Source organism: Nannospalax galili, unplaced genomic scaffold, assembly GCF_000622305.1.
Source record: "Nannospalax galili isolate Female #2095 unplaced genomic scaffold, S.galili_v1.0 scaffold469, whole genome shotgun sequence".
NCBI lineage: Eukaryota > Metazoa > Chordata > Mammalia > Rodentia > Spalacidae > Nannospalax > Nannospalax galili.
The window spans coordinates 1,656,107-1,674,038 of NW_008359443.1; the positions used below are offsets into that span (position 1 = coordinate 1,656,107).

Below are 17,932 nucleotides of genomic sequence, written 5' to 3' on the forward strand. Positions count from 1 at the left end.
AATAGGGAATTGGGATGCAGACCGCTCTGGCTTCTTCCATGCTGAACAGGGACACAGGGTGAGGCAATTGGAGTACCCCTTCAGTGGGTCTGTCTAAAAGACTCTCAAATTGCATAACTCTTATCTGTAGGGGGAAAAGAAAGTCCTTGACTGGTGAACAGGAGACGTGAAGGAGAAGTGTAAAGGCAAGAGTAGTTAGCATTACAAGTTCTAGACAGGGAACCAGATAAAGTCAGAATAGGGCAATTTTCAAATGTTCATATGACAGTCCATTGGAATTTCTTGATGAGAGCTTCCAAAAGCATCCCTCTATTGGGTTCCTCCTCGTTTTTCTTTTGTCTACCAAGGCTGGAGTGATGGATTCAGGTTTTGCTTTCAGGCATTTTGATAGCTGTTGGAGTGGTTAGAATCAGTGTCAGTTCCCTCTCAATGGCTTCTAGATAGGGGGAGCAAACAAATTTGGCCATCATTTTAAGAACAATAGCGGGTTGTCTCCCTTAGCAACAGGTGGGCGCTACAGTGTTGCAGACCAAGATTTGAAGTCTTACACCTGAGCATCACTTTCTGATTCAGAACAAAATCATCAATGAGAAATAATTAGAACAGTCAGTGTTCTTAACCGCTGAGCCATCTCTCCAGCCCCATCCCTTGAACTCTTAAAGAAATATACTGATGAATTTACTCTTTGGTTATACTTTTCTTTTGCATGTTTAAGACCATACAGTTGGTCCAAATAAATAGATTTATTTTTACACTTAAGGTCATTTGAGGATCTGTTCCTCAGGGGCAACATGGCCTTGGGAGGCGCTCCTGGCTCCTTTCTTTTACCAGTTCCATCTATGTGAAGATAAGTCAAAGGTCCTGCTTGACCATGTCTGGCTTCACCTGGAAGCATGAATGAGATGTTTCCTCTGAGTTGACTCTCCTCTTTGTAGACTGGGCACTGGTTCAAGTATGGCCTCCCTGAACAGGAGGACAGGTGACTCACCATAGTTACAGGACATTTTGAGAGATGTTCCATAGTTCCCTGGAACTTAGTCGACCTTGGAGGGCAAGGGGCAAAAACTGTCCTTTAAGACCCTCTGACCACATTAGTATAGGCCTCAAATTATGGCTGTTAAACATCCGATAAGGTTAGTTCCACCAGTCTGGTGCTTTTAATTACCATGAGCTATGTAGATAAAGCTTGGGTAAAAAACCAAATGTTCTGGGGCTGGAGAGACGGATCAGTGGTTAAGAACACCGGCTATTCTTGCAGAAGACTTATTTCGAATCCCAGCACCCACATGACAGCTAACAACTGTCCGTAACTCCAGTTCCAGGGGATCTGACAGCCTCTTCTGTCTTCTGCAGGCATTGCATGACATGGGTACACTTACCTACATGCAGGCAATACACGCATACATATTTTTAAAAAAAACCAAAAACCCCCAAATGTTCTCAGATAAACCTTGACTAGATATATATTTTTTCCTTAAACTAGCTGACTAAAGTATGACCTTAGAAACTGTTAAGATTATGTGTATATTATTTTTGTCTCATCCTTTCTATATCATAACAAACCTACACAGACCTTCATCACTTGCTTAGGCTTTCTCATTTTTTCTATTTTGGAAAATATCTCCATCCCCATATCCTTCATTCTCATTTTCTTTTTTAAATAATTATGAGACATAATAACATTAACAAATAAAATTTCCATCTGTTGTGAGAATTCTCCTGGGATAAATAAATTTTTAAAAATTAAAAAAGAGAAGACGCTGCTCTTTTCACAATAGCTAAGAGATGGAAGCAAAAAAAAAAGAGAAGACATGATATTAGGGGCATAGGGAGGATGGGGTGGATCTTGGAGGGGTTAAGAGGAGGAATCAGGGGCAAATATGATAAAAATACATTGTATGAAATTCTCAAAGAAAATAAAAATATTTTAAAAAGAAAAACATCATATACTTGAAAGGAACTAGCCTTCTCCACTCCAGAGTCTACTGTGGGTGTCTGTCCTCTCTCCACAGCACTGTCAAGAGCTGCTCAGCATTATACTGTGCTTCTGACTTCATCGAGGGGTTTGCAGGTGATACTTTAAAGGTGAGAGGTGATTCCTGAGACAAGAGCTAGCCAAGGAGGATGCCACACAGAGGGAGGGACAGGGGAGACTGGACTGTGATTGGGCATCTCCTTCTGCAGCCCCTTCACTCATGGGGGAGAGGGTGGCACAGCAGCTGGCCAAACAGCCCTGCCCAAGTGGGTGTGTCTACACATGGAAGAAGAGGGGTAAGTGATCTGAAGACCACAACCTGTAGGGGCAGATATGTGGCATATTTTATTGAGCTTTTTAATCCTGTCAGTGCTTCAGAGATAAGTCTGCTTAACATCAAGAAGGACCCCATAATTCGGTCGATATTTCATTCTTCCGAAGGATATAAGCAGAGCTAAGCGGCACTTTTTCTCCACAGGCCCTGACCCCAATCCTAGGCCTGTGCTGAGATCTCGAGTTTTCAATCAACTTGAGGATCAGGGTAGTCAATACAGTCACTCCTTTATTGAGAGAAGGAACTGTCCAGTGCCTTGAAAAGCAAGGCACGTTCTTCTGTCCTGCCGGCCGACTGCCGCCCGACAGGAAGCATTCTCATACCTTACTTTTGCCATACTGCTATTTTAGATCATGAAACCCTTTTTAAATTTCCTTTTTCATTAGACTCAAAGTCAAAAGCTGCCCGTCCATTGCCATGGAGACAGTTCTATTGAAGGCGCTGTACTAGTCCTTCCCTCACAGAAGTCAGGAAATGGCCACCACAAAGGTGTCTTACCCAGGCTCTGAATTAAGCATCTGCACTTGCTTCTGGGGCAGCTGGACACCTGACACACTTTGGACGCGGGGTGGGTGGTGTAACCCAGTCCACTCTTTTCCTTCAGGTCGACAGAGGCTCGAGTTCAGCACTAGAGGTCACATCAGGAGAACATTCATCATCAAATTAGCCTCAACCAAACAAAATGAAACTAGCTATGGTTGCTGCTCTAGATAAAACCGCAACTCACTGAGGGAATCTGTGCTTTCTACAGAGTTATCTTCTACCTACTAAGGTGCGTGTGTGTGCTCGCGTGTGCGTGTGTATAGGTGTATACTTGATGTTTGTTCTTAGTTTGCAGATTTCTTGATGTGAACTGCTGATACTTACAAACTGAAAAGTTAGCTACCATAAATGAAAAAAACCCTGTAATTTATATACATATTTAATCTCTAAGAACTAAACACAATAAAAATTATCAACTCTATCTCGGTATTTAGGACACATGTCCTAATTTCTCCCTTAAGGAGAGACATCTTCTCCATGGGAGTTTAAATACCAATGTTCTTTCTGGAAATAAAAATAACCTAAGATGGAAAGCCTATCAAAGCCTGCCAGTATTAGCACCAAAACACTCATTTTTATGTTAAGTAAGTAATTTCAAGAGATATTTCACTTGATTTCAGTCAGGAACAAGTTTCTAAAGCCCAATTTGCTAATGTTCAGAATCTAGCAACAATAAAACAGGACATAATTTTCTTATCGTGAGAGTATATTGTACCTGAAGATCTTAAATCTGTGACTCTGTTTTAAAAATGGTGAAAGAGCCTGGGGTGTGGGGGTGCACACCTTTAACCCCAACATTGGGAGATAGAAGCAGGTGGATCTCTCTAAGATTGAGTCCAGCCTGGTCTAAAAAGCAAGTTCCAGGCCAGCTGGGGCTACATGGAGGCCCTGTCTCAATAAATAAATAAATAAATAAATAAATAAATAAATAAATAAATAAAACAAAAGAAAAAAAAAGACAAAGAATCTTCCTCCCTCTACAATCGGTACTGCCACCATTATCCATAAAGAATAGGACTTTAATGCTGATTAATCTGACATCATTTCCTTTTCTTCAACTGTAGTTTTCAAACAGTAATACATGAACATGACATGAATACAGTCAAGTACATGGCTGATAATTCTAAACCACGGTTTCCAGTCTTACACTGCACAGCAATCACATGCAAGGCTTGCTGGGATACACATGGGTGGGTGATCCTACCCTCAAAAGTTCTGACTCAGCAGATGTGGGGCAACATCCAGAGACTCCAACTCCAAGTGATGCCGGTGTGGCTGTTGTAGAGACCCCTCAGAGCTCCGTCACGACACCTAATGCTGGCTGTTTTAGAGACCCCTCGGAGCCCTGCCATGACAGCAAACGTGCTTGCTCAGCCTCTGGAGCCATCATCTGTTAACTGCAGTTGCAGGATGAGGGTGGCAGTTAACCCCAGTACTTTAGAAAGGACATTTGCTTTCATCAAGACCAAGTTACTTTCCACGACTTGCTGCTGAGGGGCTAGATAACTGACTTGAGGGGCAATGACACTGAGAAACACAACCCTGACCAGTAGCAGAGGGTGTGCATCGCTGCGATTCACTGACCTCAAGAAACAAGACCCATTGTTAAAGAGGACTCCGTGGGTTATTGAAAAGAAGAAAGCAAGTTTCAGGAGTGGGAATGTAGGAGGATGCAGGAGGAATGAAGGGTGAATAGGATCAAACGTATGAAATTCTCAAAGAATTAATAAAAATATATTAAAAAGGAGGAACTTATTGCTTGAATGTGTCTTTCTTAGAAATAACTGAAAGCTAATTACGCATTACATATGCTCCAGAAAAGCCACGTATTGCCTCCTGCGAGCCTAGTCCAGCCTTTCCAGGGACTTAGATCTTTATCTTAGAAGTCCTTTACCTTGAATTTATTGATATACAATGGGCCTCACATTATATCTTACTTTTCATGTGCTCTAATAGCTTTTCAAATAGCTGATTATCCATAAACAGTAAAGTGCATTAAAATGACTGTAAGGTGGATGGAAGGAAATGGTGTTTCTAACAACAGTACACTCTGGTCCTCTTTTATGGTATGTACTGTGTACCTGTCACTGAAGACATGATGGACAAGTTAGGAGTTAGAGGACAAATGACTTCATTTTTATGACATCAGAATACTTTATGAATGGTAACATAGTACTTTATTAAATGCAGAAAGTGCTAAGCACACATTGTCACAACTCATTCAATTTCTAGCTGCCCTCTAGAGAGAAGGGTGGAACACCCATGGTAATTTACAGCAGCATTGGCATTTAAAAATTCCATTTGTTTCTATAAATATCTTAAGGTATGAGACCACTGAGGTGTTTTGCAATTCCTTTTACTACCATGACAAATAGGTTTTCTGCAATATCTCTAATAAAGAAAATTCTTAAGAAAGAAACTAAATAACACCACATAGATGTTAGTAAAAATACATCAATATGACACATGTGCTTACCTTCTTTTTGAAAGAAAACAAGTTAAAAATACATCAATATCACGTGTCTCACTTTCAAACATTCAAAGCCAACCAGAAGTGGAATGGTTTCCTTTAAATATGGTTGCTTATGTATCATCAAGTTGTGTTTTTTTAATAAATGATTTATTTATTTATTTATTTTTGTACAAGTGTTTTGATTGCCTGTATGTATGATATGTGTTGGTGGAGGCCAGAAGAGGGCACAGAACTGCCATGTGGGTGCTGGGAATTGAACCTGGGTCCTCTGGAAGAACAGCAAGTGCTCTTACTCCCTGAGCCACCTCTCCCGTCCCAAGGTTTTTTTTTTTTTTTTTTTTAAACCAGAATATTGGTTAATGAATATTTCACAAGATGAAAGAACTAAGAAACATGCCAAATTTGGCTGTGTACGTTTGATCCTCCCACAGATGAGCACAGCGAGGCTAGTCAAAGGGTAAACCAGCATATTGGTTAATGAATATTTCACAAGATGAAAGAACTAAGAAACATGCCAAATTTGGCTGTGTACGTTTGATCCTCCCACAGATGAGCACAGCGAGGCTAGTCAAAGGGCTCCCTACGGATCTAAGTGTCTGACTGTCCAATCCCCATTCAGTGAGAATTCTGACTAAAGGGGCTTGAACCATGCATGCTGCACTGCTGCGTCATTGCTCTAAGTGTCAGCAGATTCCTATCATGAGAAATAGCACATACGGACGGACGTTCTTCTTCCACACAGATGGGTCTGGTAAACGGTACTGTATTATAGTCACTGACCAAATGCTTACGTTCAATTTAAAATTTCATCCCCATCAAGAGTTTTCTGAGTAACTCCTTTTTCCATTTTTAAGTTGGCAACCATTACTTCTGCTCCTTGGAGAGGCTGCCATCTACGGAACCACTTCCCTCACACAGTCCCAAGACCAGCACTCACACTCTGTCTGCATCAGGTGCTACCTAGTCAGCTCTGGGGCATGTGTGTGACACATTTCTTGGGTGCTTATGTTAATTATGATTGAGGAAGGTAGGCAGGGAACTACTATGAGCAAAACAGAGTAAGACAAACACATTGGAATTCTACTATGGGAAAGAGTGCTGTCTCTCAGTAAGTCTGCAGGCCTAAAATACTCCCTAGCCCAGCACAGAAAGCACACAGCCCTTTTCATACATTAAAAAGAGGGACAGAACCATAACCTTGAAGATCTTTTCAAGACCCGGAAGTATAGGGCAAAATCATTGCCGCTGTTCTCATTTTCTGTTCTTTTGTTATCTTCCAGTTAGAAGGACTTAATGTTTGAATGAATAAGTAAATCAACGGAAAACATTCATACAGTACTGAATGCTTTATAGCATTCAGTCCTAACATTTCTTGCCTAAGAATGTGAGGGCCATTTAAAGTTAACAGTATTTGACACAGAAACATAATATTATTAAAATGGAAATCTAAGTTTTTACCAAGAAAGTGTTTCTATTTCTGCTTACCTAAATATACATTTCCATCATTTTAAGGAGTACCAGATACCAAACAGGCTTCCAGTAAAGTCAAATGATAGTTACTGGTTTAAGCTAACTTTTTTATTTATTATTTTAATTTTATTTTATGAGTGTTTTGCCTGCATGCACATCTGAGTGCACTGTGTCTTGCAGTGCCTGTGCAGGTCAGAAGAGGGCATCAGAATCCCTGGAACTGTGGTTACAGATGGTTGTTAGCTGCCATATGGGTGCTGGGTCCTCTGCAGGAGTAATCAGTGCTTTTAACCACTGAGCCATCTGTCCAGCCTCCTATGCTTACTTTTTTCTTTTCTTTCTTTCTTTTTTTTTTTTTTTTTGCATTTCTGGGGATTGAACTCAGAGCCTTGAACATAAAGGAGAAGTAGTCTGTGACTGAATTATACCCTAGCCATGCTAATGTCTACGTATTCAACAGCTTAGCCTAAATAATATTAGAACTTACATCTTATAGCTACATTTAGTAACTATACTATATAATAAATTTCCCTGAGATTAAAGATATGCTCCTAATGTATTAAAACAATAAAACCACAGCACAATAGGTACTGTATAGCCCAACTGAGAAGTCACGAATTTCAAGTTAATATGCAAAAAAGTTTTGATGAAAATAATTTGAATAGTGTGTGTGTATGTGTGTGTGTGTCTGTCTGTGTGTGCGCATGCACGTTAGGAAAGACAGCTTCTAGGAGAGCTGTTACTTGATTTCAGGATACATTTCTCTTCTGGAAACAATCCCCAGTGGCTAGGTTTCCAGGCTAATTACTAAACACCTATTGACAGACTTGCAATACAACGTTCTACAATGGTCACAACTTACCGAGTTCTAATCTACAAATCCCTCTCCTTGAACAAACCCACTTTAAGAGTGGAAATGCTCGCTGGAGCCATGGCTCAGTGGCTCTTGCTGTCCTTCCAGAGGGTCAAGTCTGATTCCCAACACCCATGTGGTGGCTCACAACCACCTATAACTCCAGCTTCAGGGGATCTGATGCTCTCCAAGGGCTCCTGCACCACTGTGGTACATACACACACACCTGGGCACACACATGCACACACAAATAGTAAATGCTCTTTTAAATGAGCCAAACGTTCTGGGGATGTAGAGTAGTGGCAGGCGTCGGGGGGAAGACCAGGGAAGGGTGCAAATTCCAGGGTTTTTTGACTTCTTTAACACAAGATCCAACCTGATGGAAATGAATATTTACGTTATTTCTTATCTTCATAGAGCACTGCAAAAGAATTCACCAAAAACTGAGAGTGTTTCCTAGAAGCTCCGTTCAAGAAGCCCAATGTCTGAAACGTGTCTAGACAATCTCTTCTCACAGATTGCTGCCGAGTCAGTGTGATTAAGGAATCACTGTCTGGTTGGAAGGAAGAGGGACCCACGGTGCTGTGAGGTGAGGGAATGACAGCCTGGGCTCAGGAAAGAGTGGCCATGTAACCCGGCGGGATGCTCCGAGAGACAGCAGCAAAGGCTAAGCAGGCTGAAACGTCAACAAGAGCTTCAGCTCTGTCTCATGTGCACAGACCCTGGGTTCGATCCCCAGTACAAAAGGAAAAAAACCTCTGATTTGTTTATTTACTTACTCTTATGACTAATCTTATTGTCTTAATACATTATGACCTGGATCATTAATAGTCTCACCTAAAATAATTAAAAATAAAAAAGTAGACTGTGTCTAAATTTGAGATCATTTCCATTAATCTCTTGATCCACTGATTCTATTCAATTTTCTCTTATCAGACTTTGCAAGTCTTCTGCATTAAGGAAACCTATGGAATATGGTAGTACTTACAGACTGTGGCACATTTTGGATCTCAACCAGTTTCAAATCCTGTCTGTTGGTACTATGACCCTTACTGAGTTACTGAAGCTCTCTGAGCCTGTATCTTTACCTTTAAAATGTGGTAACAGACCTGGACGACTGCTTGGTAAGTAAAGTGCTATACAAGCATGAGGATTTGAACTTGGGGCTCCAGCAGTCATGGGAAAGGTAGGCATGGTGACACCTGTCTGTAACCCCTGTGCACCTTTAAAATGTGGTAACAGACCTGGACGACTGCCAGCAGTCATGGGAAAGGTAGGCATGGTGACACCTGTCTGTAACCCCTGTGCTGGGGATTTGGGGGCAGGCATCAGGATTCAGGGGCCTTGCTGCCTGGCCAGTCTAGCAGAATTGCTGAGTTCCAAGTGAGAGACCTCATTCCAAAAAATAAAATGGTAAGTGATTGAGAAAGTTAGTCAGTGTCAACCTCTGACCTCTACCTGTTTTGAGCAATAAAACAAGTTTTCTCAACTCACCACTGAGTTCCACATATAATTTTCATATCTTTAATCCTCACAATAGCTCCTCAGTGGCAACCAATATCCTGGCTCACAGAGCAATAGATGATTCATTCGTGGGTATATCTAAAAAGTAAAGGCTAGTTATGGGGTAGTCAGTGCCTACAAAAAGTTCTGCTTCATGGTTACTACAGATGTGTTTGATGGCCAAGGAGCCTACAGCTGGTGTGGGAGCCTTGCAAAGGGCGGGCTTGGAGGAGGAGAAAGTTAAACAGATTCCTGTACCAAACAGGAACCTTCAGAGGACCCTGTAGAGAACCCCCAGAAGCCTAAAGATGTGCCCCAAACTCCTCTTCTAAAACACCCATTCCTTATGGAACACTAGCAGAGGCCAAGAGTGGAATGCGGGATGGTTCACATGAAGCAATGGCCTCTTCATACTGCTAAGAGTGACCACAGATGAGGCTGGCTCTTGCCCTGCTGATGGGTACTTATTCTGTGAGAACTCTCTCCAAAGACTGGTATGATAGTTAACTGGCCACAAAGACAATAAAACAGCAAAACATATAATAAAATAAAGGAAGCAAAAAACCCAGGCACCAGTGTATATTATTTTCTCCAATCATCTTATGACAGCAGACAAAGCCAAAGGGATACATGCATCAGACCTCAGGAAATCCTGTTTTCACTGTTCTCCACCCAACATAAATACACTGTCAATATTTAGGTATTTAAATCAAAATCTCATTTTGTTTCTTTATAAAAAGCTTCATTAACCAGGTCCCAAATAGGAGCTCATCTGCTAGGAAGAAAGTATATAGAACTTGTTAGCACTAATTTGGTATGTGAAAAACAGTCAGTGCGGTGCAGCTGGACCCTGGTCTAGGGAGTAGAAGGGCTGGAAGATTAGGGAAGGCTTTGGGAAGATGTCAGCAGAATCTAGACAAAAATATTTGAAAAAGAAATGGTATTAACTGTAGGTATAGAATATGTGTTTTTGAATAGCACACTGATTTCTAAGTCTAAGGTAACTGCTATGGAATACATGACTGGATTTTTTGGCCTGGTAGGTATTTCTGTAAATGGCTTATTTCACCTTCTTATTCCTAGTACAGTGATGTCTAAGAGCAGGTTTGGTGCTGGGAGTCACTTGTAGATCTAATCATCTAGGGTAACAGATCCTTATCCTGTACCTTCATGACCACAGTGCAGGTAGCTGATGGCTGCCATAGCTTTTTTGCACTGGTACATCATACCCGGATCCTTCTCCCACCCCACCTCACCCCCTATGGATGTGCGCACACACACACACACACACACACACACACACACACACTTTCCTACACCTTTGAGGGAAGTGGCCAGGAATTCCTCTACCCCTGGCTACAGGGGTGGCTTGGTGTCCCTTGGTCACAATGCCTACTACCAGTATCTTATGTGGACACGCACGTCACTTTGGACTGACTTGCACACTTCTCAGCTTCCAAGCCACAAGAGCTAACCCTGAAACTTTCCTTTTCAGCCAAACACCAATCAATCAGAGCATAAACCTCGACCTGCCCATTCTTCAGCTGTTGCACATACAGACAGAAGTGTCCTTTAGAGCCAAGCCTGGGCTCCGCCCCTTAGCTTCTACCACATAAAGGGATGCTCATGAAAATCTGAGGAAGGTCATCTCTGGTGATCAAAGTCTTATCATGGTAAAACGGAAGCTTCTAGAGTGCCAGGCTTTGCAAAGATGCCAGACAGTGTCTACAAGCATCCCACCCAGAGCAGAGATGACTGGACCGGCCTTATCTAGTTTCTGTCAATGCTCCTGGTGGCTTGCTTCCCCCACTGAATTCCTCTCACATGCGGTGTACTCTACTGTCAGTAACTGCAGCCCAGAGGCTCGGATGTTCATTCTGCTCATGGGACCCTTCAGAATCTCAAAAACTACTGAGAATCCCAAAGAAGTCCCACTTATGTGTAGGTTATAACTGTCAATATTTACTGTAATCAAAATCAAATGTAAGTTTAAATGCTTAATTCACCTAAAATAATACAATCTGTTACATGTTAACATAAATCATGCATTTAAAAATTTTTCAATAACTACATGATTAGAAGAAGCATTTCATTACAGCTTTAACATATTCGGTAACACGCTCCTTATGAAACTTTATTTTCTATAACAAAACAGTGAGATTTACAATTTTGCAAATCTCTTCAATGTCTATTACAAAACTGCTGAATTTTCTGCAGTTACCAGCTGTGATGTTTTGATTGAAGAGTGTCTGAGGAAAATCAGATAACTTTTGAGAAAAAGCGACAATCAGGAATACTATGCTTTGACGCACACCCAAAGCTTAAAACAAGCCTTCTGAAACCATACCTGTGTCCCTAAAGTGCCGTATCATACCAAAACCCAGTTGTCCATCTTGCATTTTGAATAGATCGCTTATCTCTATGTGATTTTGATAAAAACACCTCAAAAATGAGCATCAGGATCCTGAAAATCCAAAGAAAACAACTGACAATATTCACAGGCACTGACAAGAACAAGAGCCAGATCCAAGATTGGACCCACTGTGACCTAAGTGACCGGTCCTCGGGTGATGGAGGGTCTGAGTAGCAGATTTTACACACTAGTGATTTGGAAAACACTTACAAATGTTGATGCATTTAGAATATCAGAAAATCACCTTGGGCCTCAGGACGAGAGACTAAATTTCCCAAATTTCAGCTTTTTCTTTTTTTTAATATTTATTTTTACTTTATGTGTATGAAGGTATTACTTGCATGTGTGTAAGAGCACCTGTGTTGTGCAGTGCCCAAGGGGGTCAGAAAAGGGTGTTGGATCCCCTGGTATTGGAGTTATGGACACTTGTTAGCCACCATGTGGGTGCTGGAAATTGAACACGGATCCTCTGCAAGATCAGCCAGTGCTCTTAACTGCTGAGCCACCTCTCCAGTCCTAATTTCAGCTTTTTCTTACAGCTGAACTTTATCACTGAAGCAATATTGCTGGCTATTTCCTTGGAATTTTCAAGTCACACTGCTCAGTTTTAAAAAATAATGTTTATTAAATACTCATGTCTGCAGAAGCAAAGTTTTTCTCTCAGATTTACTTATGTACCTACTTATTTATTCCTTTAATGTGTACGTGTACGTCTGAGAGTGTGTATGTGCTCTACGTGTGTGCAGGAGCCCAGAGGTGAGACGAAGGCATCGGATCCTCTGGAACTAGACTTAGTACAGGTGGTTGTGAGCTGTCATGTGGGTGCTGGAAATAGAACTCCAATCCTCTGCAAGAGCAGCCAGTGCTCTTAACCACTGAGTCATGTCTCCAGCCCCGGTTAGGTGTTCTTTTGAGCACAATGAGCTACATGGCTGGTTGAACTCCACTAAAACTACTGTACAAACTCGTCCCTGGAGACAACCAGCAGGTGGTACAGAGGTGCTATATACATTTCCTACTTATGCAGGTAAAAAGATGGATACTCAAGGAAGGGTCAAGAGATAACAAAACTTAAATTTTTACTGCTCCTTCAGGGACATTCTGAGTAAAGCTGCAATTTCCCAATGATGAGCACTAGTAAAGAAAACAATGCTGCCGCCTGTGCCAGTCCCTTGACTTACAACCCCTCCCCCAGTGCACAGTGAAAGATAAAGAAGGATAAACTCTTTGTATGGTTATGAACATAGCTTTGAGCTCCCAGCACCTCCCAGGAGTCTGAGGACCAGATATGAGAACTGCTTCATCTGAGTTAGTGATGGACCCAACATTTTTCAAGAATAAAGCAAGGCAGACAGCTTACTCCTGTCTCTTAAGCTGCTCTGCCATGATAGGTCAGAACTTTCCAATTTCCAGTCTTAAGTACCTGTGGGCATTCCCAGATGCTCCCTGTGGAGTGCAGATATTCCCTGGCAGCCTTCCTGCCTGCAGGGGACAATTCAAAGGTTCATTACAGAGGCAGGGCCATAGCTTAGAATGCATATCTTAGCTGTATGTCAGAGACATTGTCACTTAAGCCTTCTCAGTTTATGAGAAAACCCCGGGATTATGTGAAAGCACTGAACATTGCAAAGGTCAATACTGTCCAAGGAAAGACTGGGAAAACCAGGCATGGGAGGAAAGATTAAGAGACTATTGCCTCCAAACTCTTCAAAATGAAAATAATTAGGAGTCCTTGATTCTCCCAGATCTCACAGTTACCAGGCACAGCATCCCTAACTCATGGTCTTTTCACACAAAACACCAATTTTCTTTGTCTGCTCGTGTCAGAGGCAATTTAATTTAATTATCTGAAAACCCAAAAGCAATGTACCACATTACCCTTTAAAGAAGGGTGTGTGGGAGAGGAGGAGACGGAAATACAGAAACCATGAATGGGCAGAAAGGCTGCTCTCAATAAAAGTGCCAGCACTTCCTCTTTTACTAGGAACAATTAAAATTCCTATGAAAAATGACTTTAAATCAAATTACTCGGTATATATTTTTAACTATACTCCCCTAACACACAAAGGGCTAAAGCATTCTGGGAAAGGGACACTACATAGGCTTGTTTTTTAATTCTTGTAGTGTAACACTTAGGGTCTGCATTAGATGTAAACACATTTTCTCTCTCAAGCCACAAAGCAACAAGCCAGGTAGAAACCATGTACATTTTACAGAAAAAACTAGGCTTCAAGTTGACCAAAACAAAATGATCAATGCCAAAGACCTAACTGTAAACACATCTTAAAAATTATGCGAAGTGGGGCTCAAGAGATGCCTCAGCGGTTAACACTGGGTGTTCTTACAGAAGACCCAGGTTCTGTTCCCAGCACCCACATGGCAGCTAGAACCATTGGTAACTCCAGTTCCAGGGGATCTGACACCCTCTTCTGGCCTCCTCAGGCACTGCGCACACGTGGTGCACCTACACACATGCAGGCAAAGCACTATACAAATAAGATAAAAATAAGTAAATAAACAACTGCCTCGCAATAAAAAATCCGAAAGACAAGAAAGCTGATCAGTCAAAGAAGGCTACCTGTGCATTGTATAAGTGAACACACTCCCTTGGTTAAACTATATAAGATTTCTAATACTGAGCATTTTGATTACATAAATGAGGCTAAGATGGACTGATTCAATATTTTCCATTTTACTTGGTGGTCTCTTTGCTTATAAAATATCAAGAAGCTATCAGAACACTGAATTGTATAAAGAAGGTGAAAAATTACTAAGGATACACCAAGATGTATTGCTGGAACTATCTAGATACATACTGAATGTTTTAGATATGCCAGGCTGGGTGCTGTACACATATAATCTCAGCACTTGGCAGACTGTGGCAGGAGGATCAGGAGTTCAGCACTTGCTAGCCTGAGCTATAGAGTAAGTTTGTGGGTACTCTGTAGTGAAAGCATGTTTTTTTAAAATATTCTATTATTTTTATTTTATGTATATGTGTGTATTCTCTGCATGTAGGTAAGTAAGTGCACCCATGTCATGCAATGCCCAAGGACAGAAGAGACTGTTGGATCTCCTGGAACTGGAGTTACAGACAATTGTTAGCTGCCATGTGGGTGCTAGGATTTGAACCTGGTCTTCTGCATGAACAGCGTTCTTAACCACTGAGCTATCTCTCCAGCCCCGAGAGCATATTTTTAAAAAAGGAAAGAAATTAAAATGTAACACCCTTTCATTCACTCTGCAAAGTTCTCTTTGGACAGCACCAGTTCAATGCTTCTGAATGCTGTGATAGGACACCTTCCTTTCTCAGGGGCAGCAAACGGACTAACAGCTCCCCACCTTTCATGACACGCTTTGCCACTTCACTTTTGAAATTAAGGATCAGATTCATGAAGTTGTCACTGGAATTTTTTCAAGTAAAATGTTTTACATTTCAAAACTTGTCAAATTTCAAAAAGTAAGTAGTGTTTTTCCTCTTCTTAAAATGTTTATTAAACTGTAATAGAGCACAGAGTGAGAAGATGGGATGAGTTGTGGACGTGATGTTCCTGTTTTCTGTCTGTTTTTCTATGTGCTTTACAGTGACCCAAGCTGCCATGCTAGTTACTTTTAAAACTCTAACAATTCTGTTTTGCAAAGCACTGAACCAAAATTGTGAAGCTACTTCTAAGAATAAATGTAATTCTTATATAATATGCAATTTGGTCTTCAGATATTGAATTAAACCAAATTATTTCCTTTGAAGGTTAATTCCGTTCCTTTTGAAGTTTCCTAAGAATTCAGCATATTGCATAAATTAAGTGACTTACAGACAGAAAAAGTCTTTCTTCCACATACAAAGGTGAAGCCCTTTCCTCACAGTTAACGAGTGTTATAACACCAAAGGGTCACTGACATGGGATGCACATGATGCCCCTTCTTCCACCCACCCAGAATCTAACCTGCTGTGACTCACTTGTTTATGGCTGTGTACCTCAGTAAATGGAAACAAGCAAATGTAAAGAATCACATTTGAGAGTTGTAGATGAACCTTACTCAACTGTATTCTATCAAAAGGAAAACATTATTAGTACATCTTTGCGTGGCATTTTTAGAACGATGAAAAATTTAAGTGCTAGACTCTGATTTCTTTCAAGAGTACTTAAAGACTTAAAGACGGCACTCTTTAAAATCTTCAAACATTGCCAGGTCATGTCTTAACTGGTACAAACAATCCTTTTCCATCTAAATTTATTTCATGCCACTACTTGAGTCAAAATTAAATACCCTGTAGTTACTGAAACCTGAAATACTGTCAGAGACATTCATCGCAAATATAAAATATAAAACCCCATTTTGCACACACTTCTCTTTTCTAATTATGGCAGAAGTGAGGATGGTCTTTCTAGGTAAACAGAAATACTACTTTCCTAAAAACTCAAAGACATAAGGATGCCTTGAATGTTAGTGAGGTCATGGATCCGAAGCATAGCTCTCTCAAAAGAAAAAGAAAAAAACTGCCTGACCCAATGTCAGTTCCAAGGAACTTATTAGCCAAACAAATTGCCACAGCCATTTAGAAAAATTGAATCAAGTCAATTACAGCACCTTTCTCCATATTTAGCTAGAAAAACACAACTTCCTCTCATTTGACTGATCTTAAATTGAGTCAAACCAGTCTCCACGGCAGTGCTCTTCAAAGACATCTATTTTCCATTTAAGAAACATTAATTTGTAAAAGCTAAACCCAGATGCTTTCTGGCCCAGCAGTGAAAGAGTTAACGTTGGAGGGCGCTGATCTGAGCTTCTGATCCATCCCAAGTCTGAGGCTGCCCTACAACGAGCTAGCAAGTATCAACTGTAATTTGATCCCAGAGTTTATGGAAAAAAATAACTGCACAGACTCAACATGCATATTTAATAAAAATCTGTTTTAAGAGAAACATACCCAATAAACACAACTTAAGATATATTTAATCGTTTGATTAACTTCAAATCTGCAATCCCTTCGCTGTTCTGACGCTCTCAAAAGAAACAAGAGGAGAAAAAAAAGCAACAGCTCTAGCAGGGAAGAAGCTTGAAAAACAACTTTGATTGGCACTCGGCCTGACCCACAGAGGAAGAAAAACAATTTTTGGACAAAGAGCGCAAATATTTGAGCTTGTTTCTTAGGTGCTTGCTTTAATACATAATGAACAATCCTAAAGTGACTGTAGATACCGAATTTGACAAAAAGGGCACCATGTTCTTCTCAGCTCGCGGATTTGCACAGCTCAGCAATTTTAATTCATTGGCGCTGGACACACATAAGCATCTCACCTAACGTTTCACTTCAAGCAGTGTAAAAACAGTGCCGGGAACAAACGGACTGCATTATTCAAGGAGGCTGCTCTTATCCGATCAAGACTCTTCTGGGTCTAGAGGGACATTTTGTCATCCTCTCTCCCCCAGCATCCCCATCCCCCACCGGGCGATTAAGTCAAGTAAACTAAACAATACGGGAGTAAACTTTCTATCCGTGCCTCTGGGAAGCCATAAATCGCCCCTGGGTCGAATTTTTCTGGATCCTCACCCGGGTGGGGATGCTGAGGAGGGCTAACCCCACGTCCACTTCAGTCTCCGCCTCCCCAAACCCCGGCCCGAAGCTCTGGAAGATGGAATAGCGTTTCCCTCGGGCATCAAGTTCAAGATGCCTTCACAGTGCCTTTGAGCACCCCAGTGTGAACCCCGGACAGCACGGCGAGGATGCCAAAGGGGTGCTGGGCTCTTAAGCCAGGCGGAAGCACCTCATCCAAGCAAGCACCCCGAGGGTACGGCGGAGGGGGCGCCCGGATCCCGTAGGGCAGACCAGGCATGTCCCCAGCCTCCATCCCCCTCGCAGCCGCAGCCCTGTGAGCATTGCCGAGCCGGTCCTCGGTCCTTCCAGCACCCGGGCAGATCCCGGTCCATCCCGGCCCCGGGCAGGTGGACCGACCCCAGGATCCTCCGACCCCGGCCTCGGTCAGTCCGTCCGAGGTCCCCGCGGCCCCCCGCCTGGGGGACCCTTTGAGCCTCGCCCCCCGTGAGCGCCGGTCGGACCCCGCCGCGGGGAGCCTGCTTGGCCGGACGCCGCGCCGCCGTACCTTCCGCAGCACTTTCCGGCAGTTGGTGCAGAGCAGGTAGTTGGCGGCGGCCGCCGGGTTGCTGCCGCCGCGGTTCATCGCGGCCACGCAGCGGGTTGGAGAGGCCTCGGCGCCCTCGGAGCGGGGTGTGGGGCGGGAGCCCACGACCCCTCCGCGGCTGCCCGGCAGCTCGGCGGGGACGGCGGCCGCAGCGCTCACCGGCCCGGAGCTCTGCCCGCCCCCATCCCCAGACCCCCGCCCGGCCAGCCAGGACTAGCCGCTGCC

General features: G+C 42.4%; 1 protein-coding gene across 2 annotated transcripts in view; it reads right to left on the reverse strand.

The window, feature by feature from the left end:
• Sesn3 (sestrin 3) overlaps positions 1 to 17,926 on the reverse strand; it is a 66,169-nt gene extending 48,243 nt beyond the window's left edge. For both annotated transcript variants that reach the window (XM_008823132.3, XM_029558685.1), the window contains exon 1: positions 17,669 to 17,926. In XM_008823132.3, coding sequence (XP_008821354.1) covers positions 17,669 to 17,746 — 78 coding nt within the window. In that variant the 5' untranslated portion in view covers positions 17,747 to 17,926. The remainder of the gene's footprint in view (positions 1 to 17,668) is intronic.
• Positions 17,927 to 17,932: the final 6 nt, after the last annotated feature.